The sequence below is a fragment of the Hyla sarda genome (assembly GCF_029499605.1).
Source record: "Hyla sarda isolate aHylSar1 chromosome 1 unlocalized genomic scaffold, aHylSar1.hap1 SUPER_1_unloc_11, whole genome shotgun sequence".
Lineage (NCBI taxonomy): Eukaryota > Metazoa > Chordata > Amphibia > Anura > Hylidae > Hyla > Hyla sarda.
The window spans coordinates 549322-567218 of record NW_026607572.1 but is presented as its reverse complement, the minus strand read 5'-3'; the positions used below and the strand labels follow the sequence as shown (position 1 = coordinate 567218).

At 43.8% G+C, this 17897-nt stretch overlaps 1 protein-coding gene across 1 annotated transcript in view; it reads right to left on the bottom strand.

The window, feature by feature from the left end:
• Positions 1–17897, bottom strand: part of LOC130297954 (oocyte zinc finger protein XlCOF7.1-like) — a 79173-nt gene that overhangs the window by 57171 nt on the left and 4105 nt on the right. The window contains 1 exon segment of the mRNA XM_056550816.1: positions 13106–14166. Within this exon segment, the coding sequence (XP_056406791.1) occupies positions 13106–14166 (1061 nt within the window).

Genomic DNA, 17897 nt, shown 5'->3' with positions numbered 1-17897 from the left:
ACTGGCAGAGTCACTGGTAGAGAAGGATCTGGGTGTACTTGTAGATCACAGACTACAGAATAGCACAATGTCAGGCTGCTGCTTCCAAAGCCGGCAGGATATTGTCATGTATAAAAAGAGGCATGGACTCAAGGGACAGGGACATAATACTCCCCCTTTATAAAGCATTGGTACAGTCTATAGTGTATAATACTCCCCCTTTATAAAGCATTGGTACGGCCTCACCTGGAATATGCTGTTCAGTTTTGGTCGCCTGTTCATAAAAGGGACACTGCGGAGTTGGAAAGGGTGCAGAGACGCACGACTAAACTAATATGGGGCATGGAACATCTTAGCTATGAGGAGCGATTAAAGGAGTTACAATTGTTTAGTCTTGAGAAGAGACGTTTAAGGGGGGATATGATAAACGTATATAAGTATATAAATGGCCCATACAAAAAATATGGAGAAAAACTGTCCCAGGTTAAACCCCCCCCCAAAGGACGAGGGGGCACTCCCTCCGTCTGGAGAAGAAAAGGTTTAGTCTAAAGGGGCGACACGCCTTCTTTACCGTGAGGACTGTGAATTTATGGAACGGTGTACCTCAGGAACTGGTCACGGCAGGAACAATTAACAGCTTTAAAACAGGGTTAGATACATTCCTGGAACAAAATAACATTAATGCTTATGCAGAATTATAAAACTACATCCCTTTCCCTTATCCCCTTACATCCTTCCCTTCAATCCCCTGGTTGGACTTGATGGACGTATGTCTTTTTTCAACCATACTAACTATGTAACTATGTAACTACTTGTAGTGCGGTTATATTGTCTGAATGATATTGTGCACAGTGAGCAGACACTGCGGAGACATTTCCAATGTAAAGTATGGAAGAAATGTTTCCTAATTCTAACTATGAGAGGGGTAGTGGTACAACCGCCATATTGGAATTGGCAGTCAGTACATGAAATAAGGGAAATAACCCGTAGTGTATGACATCACCGTATTGTCCGGTGTTATTATATATTATGTAAATGAGCCCGTATGTCTTAGCCATGTGGGGACACGTTCGGGAGAAATAGAGAAAAGACTGGGTGACAATAGGTGACCCAATGTGGGTGCACGTCTGGCCTCACATTTCTATCTACCAGTTAGGATATTATTATAGATTATGTGCCGGTGCCTCCTAAACATGGCGGATTTACCGGTTTTGGCGACTGCACATAGACTATATTCAGCTCTCCTTGAGAGGAGGGTATGAATACTTTTTGGTGTGTGTGGATCTCTTTTCAGGTTGGCCTAAGGCCTATCCGGGGAGAAATGGCGATGTAAAGATGGCAGCAGGGCAGATTGTGAAGGATATGGTAGGTAGTTCCAGAAGTTATTGATAGTGATGGAGGTCGCACTTTACTGGATGAATTATGATGCAGGTAATAGGAGCAGGTTATGGATTTATTGGGACAGAACATTGATCCAGGGATTTATTCTGATATTTTGGGAAGGAATTTTTCCCCCGTCATGGGGCAATGGGAATCAGCCTCATAAGGGTTTTTTTTGCCTTCCTCCGGGTCAGCACAGTAGGGACACAATAGGGATATGGATTGACCTTTATGGACTCTGGTCTTTTACAACCTTATGAACGATGTTATGAAGAAGCAGCGGGTTGTCTCCTTATGGGGGGACACTTTTTGGTTGTGCTCCTAGAACAGGGTTGTACTGTCCACAGCTACTGCAGATGTAACACAGTCACCTATCTAGCTATGTGCGGCCGTACACAAGCGCGTACAACAAGCGCATACACAAGTCTTTATTCTATTCCAGATGGTAAAACTCCTGATATAGATCCTGAAGATCGGGTGGTGATAAAGAGACACAAAGAGTCCTGAATCCATCCTCCTGGTCTTGTAGTATATAATGCTCGGCCTAGAAGTAAATGGCCTGTGGTAAAATCAGAGGCATTAATCCCACTTCTATTGTTATCTGATATACAAACTAATAGAAATGCATAGAATAGGGCCGCCCGGAATTATTAGCTGTATAACCATGGCCGTGAAGAAGTAGAGAACCTGGGTTGTTTTAAAGTGGAACTCCACTGCCCTAGTCTTGGGAACATATAGATCCAAATGCTGTGTGCGAGCTGCGGGGGTGGTGATGTCACGAACATGCCCCTCTTGACGTCACACCAAGCCCTCTCAATGCAAATCTATGGGAGGGGGTGTGGCATGACATCACAACCCTCCCAGCCCACACCCAGTGTTGGGAAATAAATGTTCTGAACGCTGGGGCAGTGGAGTACCCCTTTAATCTACATCCATACAGACAGACAGCCTCCGGCAGCAAGCAAGATGTAAGCGGTGATTGGCGGTCATGGCTTTTGGAGCTTCTCCCTGATTGGTTGAGGAATATCTTCTCCTGGTTGAAGGGACTCATAGCTATAGTGAAGGGACTGATTGTATTTATACTCGTAGGTTACTGTACTATAATAAATCTGCTGCTGGGGGCTCCGCAGAGATACTAAATCAAAAAGCTATCGATTAAATAATACAAACATCGGAAACAATGAACATTACTATGAATGGACAGCACCAGGAGATGAGGAGATCCCAAATCCTTCTATAAAAATGTATTTGTTACATAGTTAGTATGGTTGAAAAAAGACAAACAGCCATCAAGTTCAACCAAGGAATTGAAGGGAAGGGGTGTGGGGCGATATTGGGGAAGGGATGTGATTTTATATTTCTGCATAAGCATTTGTTATTTTGTTCTAGGAATTTATCTAACCCTGTATTAAAGCTTTCAACTGTTCCTGCTGTGACCAGTTCCTGAGGTAGACTGTTCCATAAAGGCGTGTCGCCCCTTTAGACCAAACCTCTACTTCTCCAGACGGAGGGAGAACCACCTTGTCCAAATGTAATTCTTTTAACCTTTCCTCATAGCTGAGATGTTCCGGCCCTTTATTAGTTTATTCGCGCGTCTCTGCACCCTTTCCAGCTCCACAATGACCCTTTTATGGACTGTGTCCAAAACTGAACAGCATATTCCAGGTGAGGCCGTACCAATGCTTTATAAAGGGGGAGTATTATGTCCCTGTCCCTTGAGTCCATGCCTCTTTTGATACATGACAATATCCTGCCGGCTTTGGAAGCAGCAGCCTGACATTGTGCTATTCTGTAGTCTATGATCTTCAAGTCACCCAGATCCTTCTCTACCAGTGACTCTGCCAGTTTATCCCCTAAGACATTTGTTGCATGCAGATGTTTAGTACCCAGATGCATAACTTTACATTTATCCACATTGAACCTCATTTGCCAAGTGGATGCCCAGACACTTAGTCTATCCAAGTCATCTTGTAACCTATACACATCCTCTATAGACTGTACCTTGCTACAAAGCTTGGTGTCATCTGCAAAGATAGAAACAGAGCTGTTATTACCATCCTCTATATACACAGCCCCCCTCTATATACACAGCCCCCCCACTATATGCACATCCTCTATAGACTGTACCGTGCTACAAAGCTTGGTGTCATCTGCAAAGATAGAAACAGAGCTGTTAATGCCATCCTCTATATCACTGATAAATTAACAAGAGTGGGCCCAGTACAGAACCTTGGGGTCACCACTAATAACCGGGGAACAGAGTATGAATCATTGACCACCACTTTCTGGGTACGATCCTTTAGACAGTTTTCAATCCAGTTACAAACTAAAGTTTCCAAACCAAAAGACCTTAACTTACCTGTCAGACGTCTATGGGACGATTAGCAAAATCCAAAAATACTATATCCACAGCCATTCCTCTGTCAATGCTTCTACTCACATCTTCATAAAAGCAAATTAGGTTGGTTTGAGTTCTCTCTGTTACATTCAGTGCTCCGGACAGACAAGCTGACCATGAGCGCTTTTCTTCTCTGTCCTCCTCAGCTGGCGGGGCTGGGATTCGCATTGTGGCACATGCCCGCTTGTGAATCCCAGCCTGTCACTCACCTCCGCTCTCTGCTGTCCCTTCATGCTCTCACAGTGGCGGCGCGTGTGCTTCAGCCTCGTAGGGCACTCGCGCGCCGGTGCTCTTGAATTTAAAGGCCCCCCCACTCACTGCCGGATCTTTGTTTGCCATTATGCCTTAGAGAAACCGTTCTGTCTTTGCCATACCGTGTTCCTGACCTTTTGTTCCGTGACCTGACCTTGCTCCAGTGCCACCTGCCTATTGACCTCTTGCCACGTTCCTGACCACTCACCTGTGCTGCCAGCCCTGACCTTCGGCTATCCTGACCACGAGTTGCCGTATGCCTCCTGTACCACGTTACATCTCAGCAACCTGTGAATACGAGTCATGCCAGGGGTTGCTAGCTGGGTGCCGCCTGCCGCAGCAAGTCCATCCCCATTGTGGCGGGCTCTGGTGAATGTCAGCGGCACCTTAGACTCTGCTCCCTGGCACGGCCCACGTAATCTTCCACATAGGCCCTGAGGATCCACTACTGCCGTGTTTCACTATCCTTAGTAAACCCATGCTGGCTATCACTTATAATACTATTATCCCCTATGTATTCCTGTATGCACTAAGAGAAGGACATTGGGGGAGATTTATCAAAACCTGTCCAGAAGAAAAGTTGCCCAGTTGCCCATAGCAACCAATCAGCTTGCTTCTTTCATTTTTAACAAGGCCTCTGCAAAATGAAAGAAGCAATCTGATTGGTTGCTATGGGCAACTGGGTAACTTTTCCTTTGCACAGGTTTTGATAAATCTTCCCCATTGTCTTCACTAACTTAGAGAATAGTGGTTTTCCTGCTCACCGGTTCGGTTTGTTAGAAGTTATACTGTGGGAATTTACCTAAAGTGAGACCATTAAAAGGGACACTCCACTGCTAGACATCTTATCCCCTATCCAAAGGATAGGAGATAAGATGTCTGATCACGGGGATCCCGCTACTGGGGCTCTCTGCGATCTCCCGCAGCATCGGGTGTTCTAAACAAACACCGGGTTCCTGCAGCAGTGGTCATGATGTCATGCCATGCCTCCTCCATTCATGTATATGAGAGGGGGTGTGACACGGCTGACATGCCCCCTCCCATTGACATGAATTGTGGGGAGTGGCGTGACATCACGATCACAACCTCCGACAAAATATTCAGAACGCTGGAGCACCAAAGTACCCCTTTAATGGAACTGGGAGGAACATGACCTATGGATGGAAATGTGAGAGAATATGTGTTATCCAGTTATGTTGTTCCAGGCGCCATGAGCTTTAAATGACCAAATGACGTCTAACAATTCCTTTCCTTGAACGGAGAGCGCACAGCTGGCTTCAGCCCCTCAGAGATCTGGGAACCAACCATAGAGCCACCTGGTTAATTCTTCTCCGCACTTCAGCCGAATACAACTTGTTCTTCCCTCTATAACCTAAGGAAGGACCCTGTGTAGAGTAGGAGACCCCACTAATCTAACACCTATAGGATCAGAATGTCCTAAAAGCCAGAAGATAGAAGTGATTTTATATGTCTAATCTGCTCGTGTCCTGTTACCTTGTAGCCATATATGAGACTCTTTACCTCCCATGTAAAATTATAGAGATGACATCGCTGGATCGGTGACTACGTTATAAAAGGAAAACTCCCCCCCCCAATGTCTCTTTTATTGTTAACAAAAGATTTTTAAAAAAGTAAAAAATAATTGCTTTTTTTTATTTAAATGTATTTTTATCACATCATGTATAACAATAATTACATTCTATGTTAATACCCCATAACATCCCAACCTCCCCCCCCTCCCATAAAGAGAGACCGAAGAGAAGAGGAAAGAAAAAATGATTTTAATAAACTTTTAATGCTGTTTTAATCTGTCCATTTCTCCCATGTCTCCACCAGTCTTTTCCCTTCCCTAGCGGATCCTTTGTTTGCCAGTAACTCATATCTCTTTATTTATTAGATTTATCCAAGTCCTTATATCTGGGACCTCTGAAAGCCACAATCTTAGAATTAATAATCTAGCAGAAAAGAGGAATTTCAAGCAAAGTTCTGAATTCTTATTTATTTCCGTATTATCTCCCAAAATAGCTACCTCAAATTTAACCCCTTAAGGACCCGGGCTTTTTCCGTTTTTTCATTTTCAATTTTTCCTCCTTAACTTTAAAAAATCATAACTCTTAAAAATTTTCACCTAAAATTATATATAATGGCTTAATTTTTGCGTCACTAATTCTACTTTGTAATGACATTAGTCATTTTACCCAAAAATCTACGGTGAAACGGGAAAAAAAATCAATGTGCAACAAAATTGATGAAAAAACACTATTTTGTAAGTTTTGGGGGCTTCTATTTTTACGCTGTACATTTTTTGTCAAAAATGATACCTTATCTTTATTCTGTAGGTCCATACGGTTAAAATGATACCCTACTTGTATAGGTTTGAATTTGTATCACTTCCGAAAAAAATCATGAATACATGCAGGAAAATTTATACGTTTAAAATGGTCATCTTTTGACCCCTATAACTTTTTTATTTTTCTGTGTTCAGGGCGCTTTGAGGACTCATTTTTTGCGCCGTCATCTGATGTTTTTAGCGGTACCATTTTTGTTCTGATCAGACTTTTTGATCACTTTTTATTCACTTTTTTGCGGTATAAAAAGTGATCAAAAATGCGCTATTTTGGACTTTGGAATTTTTTTGCGCGTACGCCATTGAACGAGCGGTTTAAAAAGCGGTATATTTTTATAAATCGGACATTTCCGCACGCGACGATACCACATATGTTTATTTTTATTATTATTTACATAATGTTTTTTTTATTTTTGGAAATGCCGGGTGATTTAAACTTTTATTAGGGGAAGGGATAATTGAAAGGGTTAATGATTTTTTTACACTTTTCTTATGCAACATTATAGCTCCCATAAGGGGCTATAACATTGCATTTACTGATCTTTTACACTGATTGATCCATCTCCATAGGAATGGATCAATCAGTGTTTTAGGCGATTGAATGCTCAAGCCTGGATCTCAGGCTTGAAGCATTCATTCGGCGATCGGACTGCAGGAAGGAAGGTAAGAGACCTTCCTCCTGTGCTACAGCTGTTCGGGATGCCGCGATTATACCGCGGCGATCCCGAACAGCTCCCTGAGCTAGCCGGGCACTTTTACTTTCGTTTTTAGCCGCGCGGCTCAGCTTTGAGCGCGCGGCTAAAGGGTTAATAGCGCGCGGCACAGCGATCAGTGCCGCGCGCTATTAGAGGCGGGTCCCGGCTTCACTATGACGCCGGGCCCGCCGCGATATGATGCGGGGTCACCGTGTGACCCCGCGTTATATCGCAGGACCGGGACCCATGACGTATGCATACGTCATGGGTCCTTAAGAGGTTAAATGGTATATCTATCCCCAATCTCTTTTTAAGTTATTGATATATCCTTTCCCTATATTTCTGAATTTTTCTGCACGCCAAAATAATATGGGTGTAATCTGCCTCATTTAGCTGGCATCTTGGGCATTCTGCGTCAAGCCTATACCCAAATCTCACCAAGTCAACCGGAGCCAGGTGAGGTTTCCACAAAATGTTCCACTGGATAAATCTGTGACCCCTATTAATTGAAACCCTATTAACATTCTTAAACACAGGACCCCAAAAATTTTCATTTTTACGCTGAAATTGATTTATCCACCTCCCTTCTACTCTATGTAAATTCTCTTTGTTTATTTCCACCAATATTTTTTGGTATATTTGGGTCATATCTTTTTTATTATAGAACCCATTCACCAAAAATTCAATAATATTATGTGAATCAACCTGAAGTGTTGTATCTACAGTGCATTTATACATGTGATATACAGTGCATAGTGAAAGTATTCGGCCCCCTTGAACTTTTCGACCTTTTGCCACATTTCAGGCTTCAAACATTAAGATATAAAACTGTAATTTTTTGTGAAGAATCAACTACAAGTGGGACACAAGCATGAAGTGGAACAAAATTTATTGGATATTTCAAACTTTTTAAACAAATAAAAAACTGAAACATTGGGCGTGCAAAATTATTCAGCCCCTTTACTTTCAGTGCAGCAAACTCTCTCCAGAAGTTCAGTGAGGATCTCTGAATGATCCAATGTTGACCTAAATGACTAATGATGATAAATAGAATCCACCTGTGTGTAATCAAGTCTCCGTATAAATGCACCTGCACTGTGATAGTCTCAGAGGTCTGTTTAAAGTGCAGAGAGGCTGGTCCGAGATACTGTTGTGGAGAAGTTTAAAGCCGGATTTGGATACAAAAAGATTTCCCAAGCTTTAAACATCCCAAGGAACACTGTGCAAGCGATAATATTGAAATAGAAGGAGTATCAGACCATTGCAAATTTACTTTCAGCTCATACAAGGAGAAGACTGACCAGAGATGCAGCCAAGTGGCCCATGATCACTCTGGATGAACTGCAGAGATCTACAGCTGAGGTGGGAGACTCTGTCCATAGGACAACAATCAGTCGTATACTGCACAAATCTGCCCTTTATGGAAGAGTGGCTAGAAGAAAGCCATTTCTTAAAGATATCCATGAAAAGTGTTGTTTAAAGTTTGCCACAAGCCACCTGGGAGACACCAAACATGTAAAAGAAGGTGCTCTGGTCAGATGAAACCAAAATCCAACTTTTTGGCAACAATGCAAAACGTTATGTTTAGCGTAAAAGCAACACAGCTCATCACCCTGAACACACCATCCCCACTGTCACACATGGTGGTGGCAGCCTCATGGTTTGGGCTTTTCTTCAGCAGGGACAGGGAAGATGGTTAAAATTGATGGGAAGATTGATGGAGCCAAATACAGGACCATTCTGGAAGAAAACCTGACGGAGTCTGCAAAAGACCTGAGACTGGGACGGAGATTTTTCTTCCAACAAGACAATGATCCAAAACATAAAGCAAAATCTACAAAGGAATGGTTCACAAATAAGCATATCCAGGTGTTAGAATGGCCAAGTCAAAGTCCAGACCTGAATCCAATGGAGAATCTGTGGAAAGAACTGAAAACTGTTGTTCACAAACGCTCTCCATCCAACCTCACTGAGCTCCAGCTGTTCACAAACGCTCTCCATCCAACCTCACTGAGCTCCAGCTGTTCACAAACGCTCTCCATCCAACCTCACTGAGCTCCAGCTGTTCTCAAACGCTCTCCATCCAACCTCACTGAGCTCCAGCTGTTTTGCAAGGAGGAATGGGCAAAAATTTCAGTCTCTTGATGTGAAAAACTGATAGAGACATACCCCAAGTGACTTACATGTGTAATCGCAGCAAAAGGTGGCGCTACAAAGTATTAACTTAAGGGGCTGAATAATTTTGCACGCCCAATTTTTCAGCTATTTATTTGTTAAAGTTTGAAATATCCAATAAATTTCGTTCCACTTCATGATTGTGTCCCAATTGTTGATTCTTCACAAAAAATGTAAGTTTTATATCTTTATGTTTGAAGCCTGAAATGTGGCAAAAGGTCGAAAAGTTCAAGGGGGCCGAATACTTTCACTATGCACTGTATTTGATAATATCTGAATCTATAGGATTCACCGATATTACATCTTACTTTTAATTCTACAAAAGTGCACGTTTTCCCTTTCACAAAAAAGTGTTCAATTAATCTTACCCCGACCTTAATCCAAGAACCACTATCTTGAAATTCATTAAATTCCTTCAACCTAGGGTTAAACCACACCGGTGTAAACCTAAGATTATTTTTTATATGACAAATTCTTTTAAAATTAACCCATATTTTCCTAAATAATTAGCATTGCGTGATAGTAACAAATCATCGTTACACCACAATAATATTCATATTGCCGCAATACAGAAATACAAACACTAAATAATAAACTCTAGAAATAGATAGGAAAAGTAACAGATAAACCTGACGTCTAGCATAAACCGTAAAAATCAATTATCTAATTAAAAGGTTCTAAAAGTAATCTAAGGAGAACAAGTCTCCAAGGAATTACTTAAGAAATGTTGCCAATGGGGGGCGTGGCTTGGCGCTTGCCGGAGATGGCCGCTTGATCAGAGCGCTACGCGCACTGCTAGCGACTTACACCCCTCACAGTTCCTGCAAATTCAGCGAAAGTCTTACCCACTGACTCGCCATGTCATATAGGACCCGCAGGAGGCAAAACCGGGCTGACCGACTTCTACATTCAGGCTGATTTGAGCGGATCTCAAGATGGCGCCGGTGCGCGTTCTCCGGCGGGGCCAGGCTCTCCAGCGTCCCAGCACTGTGTGTACAGCACATCGGAGAGGCGGCAGAGGAGTGCTTCCGTGCCACCTTCACCTCCAGTGCCTGGCTTGGTCCCTGCTGCCCTGGATCCGAACTTTCCCGACAGTGCGAAGCGGCACTTGGGTGGAGGAACGTCCTTCCCGGCTACACTACCCTCCGGGAGCCCGGCGAAACAGAGACAGCACCTGCAGGGAGAAGAAGATCTCCCCCCTGACACTGAGGTGAGCGACTCCTTATATGCAGTGGTGGACTGCCTGGCTAACCAGACCTCCTCTGATGCTCCGGTGACAGAGTTAACACTTAAGAATATGCTGGTGGCCCTGCATCATTCCATTCATTGTGATGTACACTTGTTGAACCCAGTGAAACGGGACCTGGCTGAAGTGCAGTCTAGGATATTGCACGTTGAGACAAAGATGGGGGAACTGGTGCCCTCTCATAATGAACTGGTGGATGCTCATTACAAGCTAGAAGATGAAGTATCCTCTATTAAAGCAAAGATTGCCGACCTCGAAGACCGGTCACGCCGAAATAATGTTAAATTCTGAGGTATTCCTGGGACTGTACCACCTTCTGCGCTCAAACAGTATTTGCTGGACTTTATTCAATTGGTCCACATTGTACCCCTATTGATCTGACCATAGACAGGGCTCACAGGGTCCCTAGACCGAAGCACTTATCCGAGGATGTACCGCGTGATGTCTTGGCAAGGATTCACTATTTTCACGTTAAAGAAGAACTAATGGCGGCTGCTCGAAAATCTCCGCCCTTGCCTGACAAATTTCGCAATGTTCTGCTGTTCACCGACCAGTCTGCTACGACTCTTCAACAGAGGCACCTTGTTGCTCCTATCACCACAGTGTTGCGTGAGGAAAACATCATGTACAAGTGGGGGTTCCCGGTACGCCTCCTTGTTCAAAGGGACAATACTATGCATGTTATCCGTAATTTGGAAGAGGGCTCCAGATTGCTGTTGAAGTGGAATTTACCCCCTCCTAAGGACCCTGCCTTTCTGGGCTCCCACACATGTTCCTCAGGACTGGAAAGTAGTGGGATCTGCTACTTGAGGGCTCGGCGGGTTCAGTGCCGACCTGATTGAGTGTCCTCTTCGGTGCAAGTGAACTGTGCTCCTACCCTTTTTGGTACCATCTGCTCAATGTGGCAGGTTTTCCAAACTTTGGACTTGCTGTTTCATTCCATGTTGTTTTTGTTATGTCTTTTCTCACCTTGTTCCTTTTCAGGTAGACCATCATCTCCTTATCCTTTAGTATTTGAGAATCCCTCACCTGCTAATGTCGGGTATGCTTCATATGCTGATGCATTTTATATTCTGATATCATGGTTTTGATGTTTATTTCCATTAATGTGAATGGGCTTAATTGGGATTCATTGTGGAGGGAGGCTAAGAAGTTGAGGTGCGATATACTCTGTGCCCAAGAGACGCATTTATTAGTGAGTGATGCCCGCAGACTCACAAACCGGTTCTTCCCCCATATATTTCAAGCTCATGCCCCTAAGAAAGTATGTGGTGTTATGGTGGCTCTTAAAAATACTGTAGCTTTTCAATTAGTGGACTCCTATGCTGACCCGAAGGGTCGTTTTCTCATTGTGGTGGCTTATCTCAACAACATTCTCTACACCATAGTCACATTATATGCCCCTAACCACGGCCAAATTAGTTTCATCCGTAAAGTGTTGCGCAGGGTGGAGAAGATGGGGAAGGGGAGAGTGGTGATTTGTGGGGATTTTAATGCGGTGGCTGACAAGGAGTGGGACTGCACCGGGATCACATGTACACTCGTCTGACCTTAGAGAGGTTATCTCTTCATCCTCTTTCTATGATATATGAAGGGCTATGCATCCCTCAGTGAGGGACTACTCCCACCTCTCCTCTGCCCACAATCGTTACGCCAGATTAGATATGTTCTTAGTCGACAAAGCAGTTTTACTAGATACAGCCATAGAACTTAATACATGGTCAGACCACTCGCCCATCACTATGTCGATTAAGGAACAGGGCCGCCTCCCTCTCACATACCTATGGCGCACAAATTTATTCTTGCTTAACCATGCTACACATAACAATACACTATTGAGAGATTTGAGTTTTTCCACATTCATGCTAATGACCCCTCTTGCATTCATACAATCTGGAATGCCCACAAGGCCTTCATTAGGGGGTCCTTTATTAAACTTGGAGCCAGAGTTAAGAGGGAACAGGAAAAAGCTATGACCTCCTGGCTTTCTGAAATGACCTCCTTGCTTTCTGAGATCAAGCAGGCAGAACTTACTAACCAACAGACACCTTCCCCTGTTACTATAGATAAGCTGAAGGCTCTGAGGACCTCTCTACAGGAACTCTTATTCATAGATTATGAGAAGAGGGCAAGGAAACTCAGGGCTTCGTATGACATGAACTCGGATAAGGCGGGGAGGCTATTGGCCTCTAGGCTCAAGGCCAAACATTGTAAATCCTTGTCCATCCCATATTTGTGGGATCCGGCACACCGAGGGAAATTGACTGACCCCAGAGCAATAGCTAACAGATTTAAAGAAATTTTGACATGAAACAGGTTTCTCAAATTTTGAACTGGGAACTTTTTTTGCACCGATGGTTTGAACTAAAGTCTCTATATTCATAATGAGATGGGGGCGGGGACAACACTGACGCGTTACATTCCCTATACACAACGTCAGGGACAATATTACATTTATTATAAGTCCAGTGTGCGGAGATGAATATAAGAATAATAAATAATAAGAAAGAAAACTTCTTAAAAATTAATAACAAGTTTGGAGATGAAGCATATATTGTATAAATATATATAAGTATGTATTACTGTCAACTATCCTATGTACTTGGTTAATATATAGATGTGCGAGTTCTTTTATGTTTAATAAGATGTGATTGCTGAGTAAAACATTTCCCACACTTAGAACATGAAAATGGCTTCTTCCCTGTGGGAGTTCTTTGATGTTTAACAAGATTTGATTTCCCAGTAGAACATTTACCACATTCTGCACATTAAAATGGCTTCTCCCCTGTGTGAGTTCTTTGATGTTGAACAAGATTTGATTTCCCAGTATAACATTTCCCACATTCGGAACATGAAAATGGCTTCTCCCCTGTGTGAGTTCTTTGATGTACAGCAAGAATTGATTTCAGGATAAAACATTTCCCACATTCTGAGCATGAAAATGGCTTCTCCCCTGTGTGAGTTCTTTGATGTCCGATAAGACTTAATTTCCGAGTAAAACATTTCCCACATTGTAAACATGAAAATGGCTTCTCTTCTGTGTGAATTATTTGATGTTTAACAAGATTTGCTTGCTGAGTAAAACATTTCCCACATTCTGAACATGAAAATGGCTTCTCTCCTGTGTGAATTCTTTGATGTTTAACAAGATTTGATTGCTGAGTAAAACATTTACCACATTCTGAACATGAAAATGGCTTCTCTCCTGTGTGAGTTCTTTGATGTTGAACAATAATTGATTTCAGAGCAAAACATTTCCCACATTCTGAACATGAAAATGGCTTCTCTCCTGTGTGAGCTATTTGATGTTGAATAAGATTTGATTTCGTATTAAAACATTTCTCACATTCTGAACATGAAAATGGCTTCTCCTCTGTGTGAGTTCTTTTATGTTGAACAAGATGTGATTTAGAAGTAAAAGATTTTTCACATTCTGAACATGAAAATGGCTTCTTTCCTCTTTGAGCTCTTTTATCTTTAACACCTCTTCTGTGACCTTTATTTTGCTGAACATCCTGTGATGACTGAGAATACAGGACCTGTATATAAGGATGAGATGACAGATCTTGGCTGTGAAGGGCTGAGGGTGTATCTGGGATAATGGAATGTTCTTCATATGTATCTTGTGTGATATCATCATCTGCTTTATAATCTGAAGATATAAGATTCTCCTCTGATCTCCTGCTACAAGAATCTGCAGAGAATAACAGATTTTATTATCAGTATTAACCCTTTAACAACACAGGACATTTAAGCTTTTGTGTTTTCATTTTTTCCTCATAGCAATAACATTTTATTTTTCCATTTACACTGGGTTTAACCCCTTAGCGACCACGGATGCATATTTACCGTATATACTCGAGTATAAGCCGACCCGAGTATAAGCCGAGACCCCTAATTTCAACCCAAAATCCCAGGAAAAGTTATTGACTCGAGTATAAGCCTAGGGTGGGAAATACCTCATCCCCCCTGTCATCATCCAGACCCGTCATTAACATCCTCATCATCATCCCCTTGTCATCATCCCACACATCCCCCCTTCATCATCCCCTTATCATCCCACACATCCCCCCTTCATCATCCCCTTGTCATCATCCCACACATCCCCCCTTCATCATCCCCTTATCATCCCGCACATCCCCCCTTCATCATCCCCTTATCATCCCACACATCCTCCCTTCATCATCCCCTTATCATCCCACACATCCCCCCTTCATCATCCCCTTATCATCCCGCACATCCCCCCTTCATCATCCCCTTATCATCCCACACATCCCCCCTTCATCATCCCCTTGTAATCATCCCACACTCCCCCCCTTCATCATCCCCGCCCCCCTTCATCATCCCCACACCCCCCCTTCATCATCCTCTTCTCATCATTCGCCCTCAGTGGTCTTCAACCTGCGGACCTCCAGAGGTTTCAAAACTACAACTCCCAGCAAGCCCGGGCAGCCATCGGCTGTCCGGGCTTGCTGGGAGTTGTAGTTTTGAAACCTCCGGAGGTCCGCAGGTTGAAGACCACTGCGGCCTTCAACATCATCCAGCCCCCTCTCACCCCCCTTTAGTTCTGAGTACTCACCTCCGCTCGGCGCTGGTCCGGTCCTGCAGGGCTGTCCGGTGAGGAGGTGGTCCGGTGAGGAGGTGGTCCGGGCTGCTATCTTCACCGGGGGCGCCTCTTCTCCGCGCTTCCGGCCCGGAATAGAGGCGTTGCCTTGACAATGACGCAGAAGTACGTTGGCAATGAACGCACCTCTGCGTCGTTGTCACGGCAACGTGACTATTCTGAGGCCGGGCCCGAAGCGCTTAGAAGAGGCCTCCCCGGTGAAGATAGCAGCCCGGAACCACTATCCCACCGGACCACCTCCTCTCCGGACAGTCCTGCAGGACCGGACCAGCGCCGAGCGGAGGTGAGTATTCAGAACTAAAGGGGGTGAGAGGGGGCTGGATGATGTTGAAGGCCGCAGTGGTCTTCAACCTGCGGACCTCCGGAGGTTTCAAAACTACAACTCCCAGCAAGCCCGGACAGCCGATGGCTGCCCGGGCTTGCTGGGAGTTGTAGTTTTGAAACCTCTGGAGGTCCGCAGGTTGAAGACCACTGCGGGTGGGGGAGTTCACTCGAGTATAAGCCGAGGGGGGTGTTTTCAGCACGAAAAATTGTGCTGAAAAACTCGGCTTATACTCGAGTATATACGGTACGTCCGTGGCCGGCTCCCAATCTGTGAAGCGCGCTCACAAGCTGAGCGCGCTTCATAACTGCTGGGACCTGGTTGCTATCAGCACCAGGACGCGCGGCTAATACCGGATATCACTGATCGGGCTGATGTGCGGTATTAACCCTTTAGTTAGTTGATCGCGGCATCTAAAATGGGAGAAATCCATACCGGCTAGCTTAGCGGAGCTGTTCGGGACCGCCGCGGTGAAATGGTGGCGTACCTAACAGCTGAGAGGACAGTGGGAGGTGTCTTACCTTCTTCCCGGCTGTCCGATCGGCGTATGATTGCTCCAAGCCTGAAATCCAGGCTTGAGCAATCAAGCGCAGAAAACAATGATCAATGAATTCCTATGGCAATGCATTGAACAGTGTATGCAATCTTATAGCCCCTAGAGGGGGCTATAAAACTGCATAAAAAAAGTAAAAAAATAATAATAATAAAGTTAATAGATTTAACCCCTTCCCTAATAGAAATTTTAATTACCACCCCCCTCCTTTTACCATTAAAAAAAATATATATACTGTTTTAATAAAAAACATAAGTGGCATCACCGCGTGCGTAAATGTCCGAACTATAAAAATATATTGTTAATTAACCTGCACGGTCAATGGCGTACACGTAAAAAAAAAAAATCCAAAGCCAAAATAGCGTATTTTTGGTCACGTTTTATACCATAAAAAAATTAATAAAAATCTAAAAGTCTGATCAAAATAAATATGATACCGATAAAAACTTCAGATCACGGCACAAAAAATGATCTTTCAAACCGCACCGTACGCGGAAAAATAAAAAAGTTATAGGGGTCAGAAGATGAGAATTTTAAACGTATACATTTTCCTGCATGTAGTTATGATTTTTTCCAGAAGTGCGACAAAATCACCTATATAAGCAGGGGATCATTATAATCGTATGAACCTACAGAATAATGATAAGGGGTCATTTTTACCAAAAAATTTACTGTGTAGAAACTGAAGCCCCCATAATCTACAATTTTGTTCAATTTTGTTGTACAATGATATTTTTTCCTGTTTCGCTGTAGATTTTTGGGTAAAATGACGTCATTACAAAGTAGAATTGGTGGCTAAAAAAAATAAATAAGCCCTCATATGGATTGTTAGGTGCAAAATTGAAAGGGCTATGATTTTTAAAATGTAAGGATGAAAAACGAAAGTGCCAAAACGGAAAAATGCTTGGTCCTTAAGGGGTTAAGAGCTTGTTTTTTTTGGCACCAATCATACCAATCTAGCGCAATTTGTTAGTGTTCTTAGTGCCAAGAAGAAAGGAGACACCTAATAAAATGGGGAGAAGAAGAAGAGAGCCCACCTAGCCTGTCCTAGAGATAAACATTTGGCCGCAGGGAGGTAAATGAAGTGTTTGTGATCCATAAGAATTAGAATAGGTCCGGTAGTACCCACAGACAAGTGCGGCCACTCCTTGAGGGACAAATGATGGCCACTGAGGAAAGATTCCTGGTAATAAAGCTATAAGGATAAAATGGTCTCTCTGGGGTAGGAAGGTGAGACACCTATTCTGTCTCAGACGCATCGTATGAACGGGAAAGCTGGGTTGTGGTGACCCAGGATGGGAGCTGTGGTGACGGCAGCTTTCAGGGTGGAAAACGTTTGTGACCTTCGTGGAATTCACATTTCTCCAGTTTATAATACAGAACAATCTCTCGCAACGTAGCAATGCAGCTAAAGATTACAGCGCCGGAACTCTGCATATACTACACGGATGTGAGTAAGTGACCCCTCTTTGTAAAGCTGTTTACCCCACTATAACCCCGTATATTGGCTTTAGTGTGGAGAAAAAGGGGTCAAATTCTCTATAAGTTACTTTGGATAAGACTGTAATGTGATTGAGGCCCCTGCGATTGATACAGGGCCCCAACTCCCCAATCCCAGGGGCCTCAACTCACCAATCCCAGGGGCCTCAACTCACCAATCCCAGGGGCCCCAACTCACCAATCCCAGGGGCCTCAACTCACCAATCCCAGGGGCCTCAACTCACCAATCCCAGGGGCCTCAACTCACCAATCCCAGGGGCCTCAACTCACCAATCCCAGGGGCCCCAACTCACCAATCCCAGGGGCCTCAACTAACCAATCCCAGGGGCCTCAATTTACCAATCCCAGGGGCCTCAACTCACCAATCCCAGGGGCCCCAACTCACCAATCCCAGGGGCCTCAACTCCCCAATCCCAGGGGCCTCAA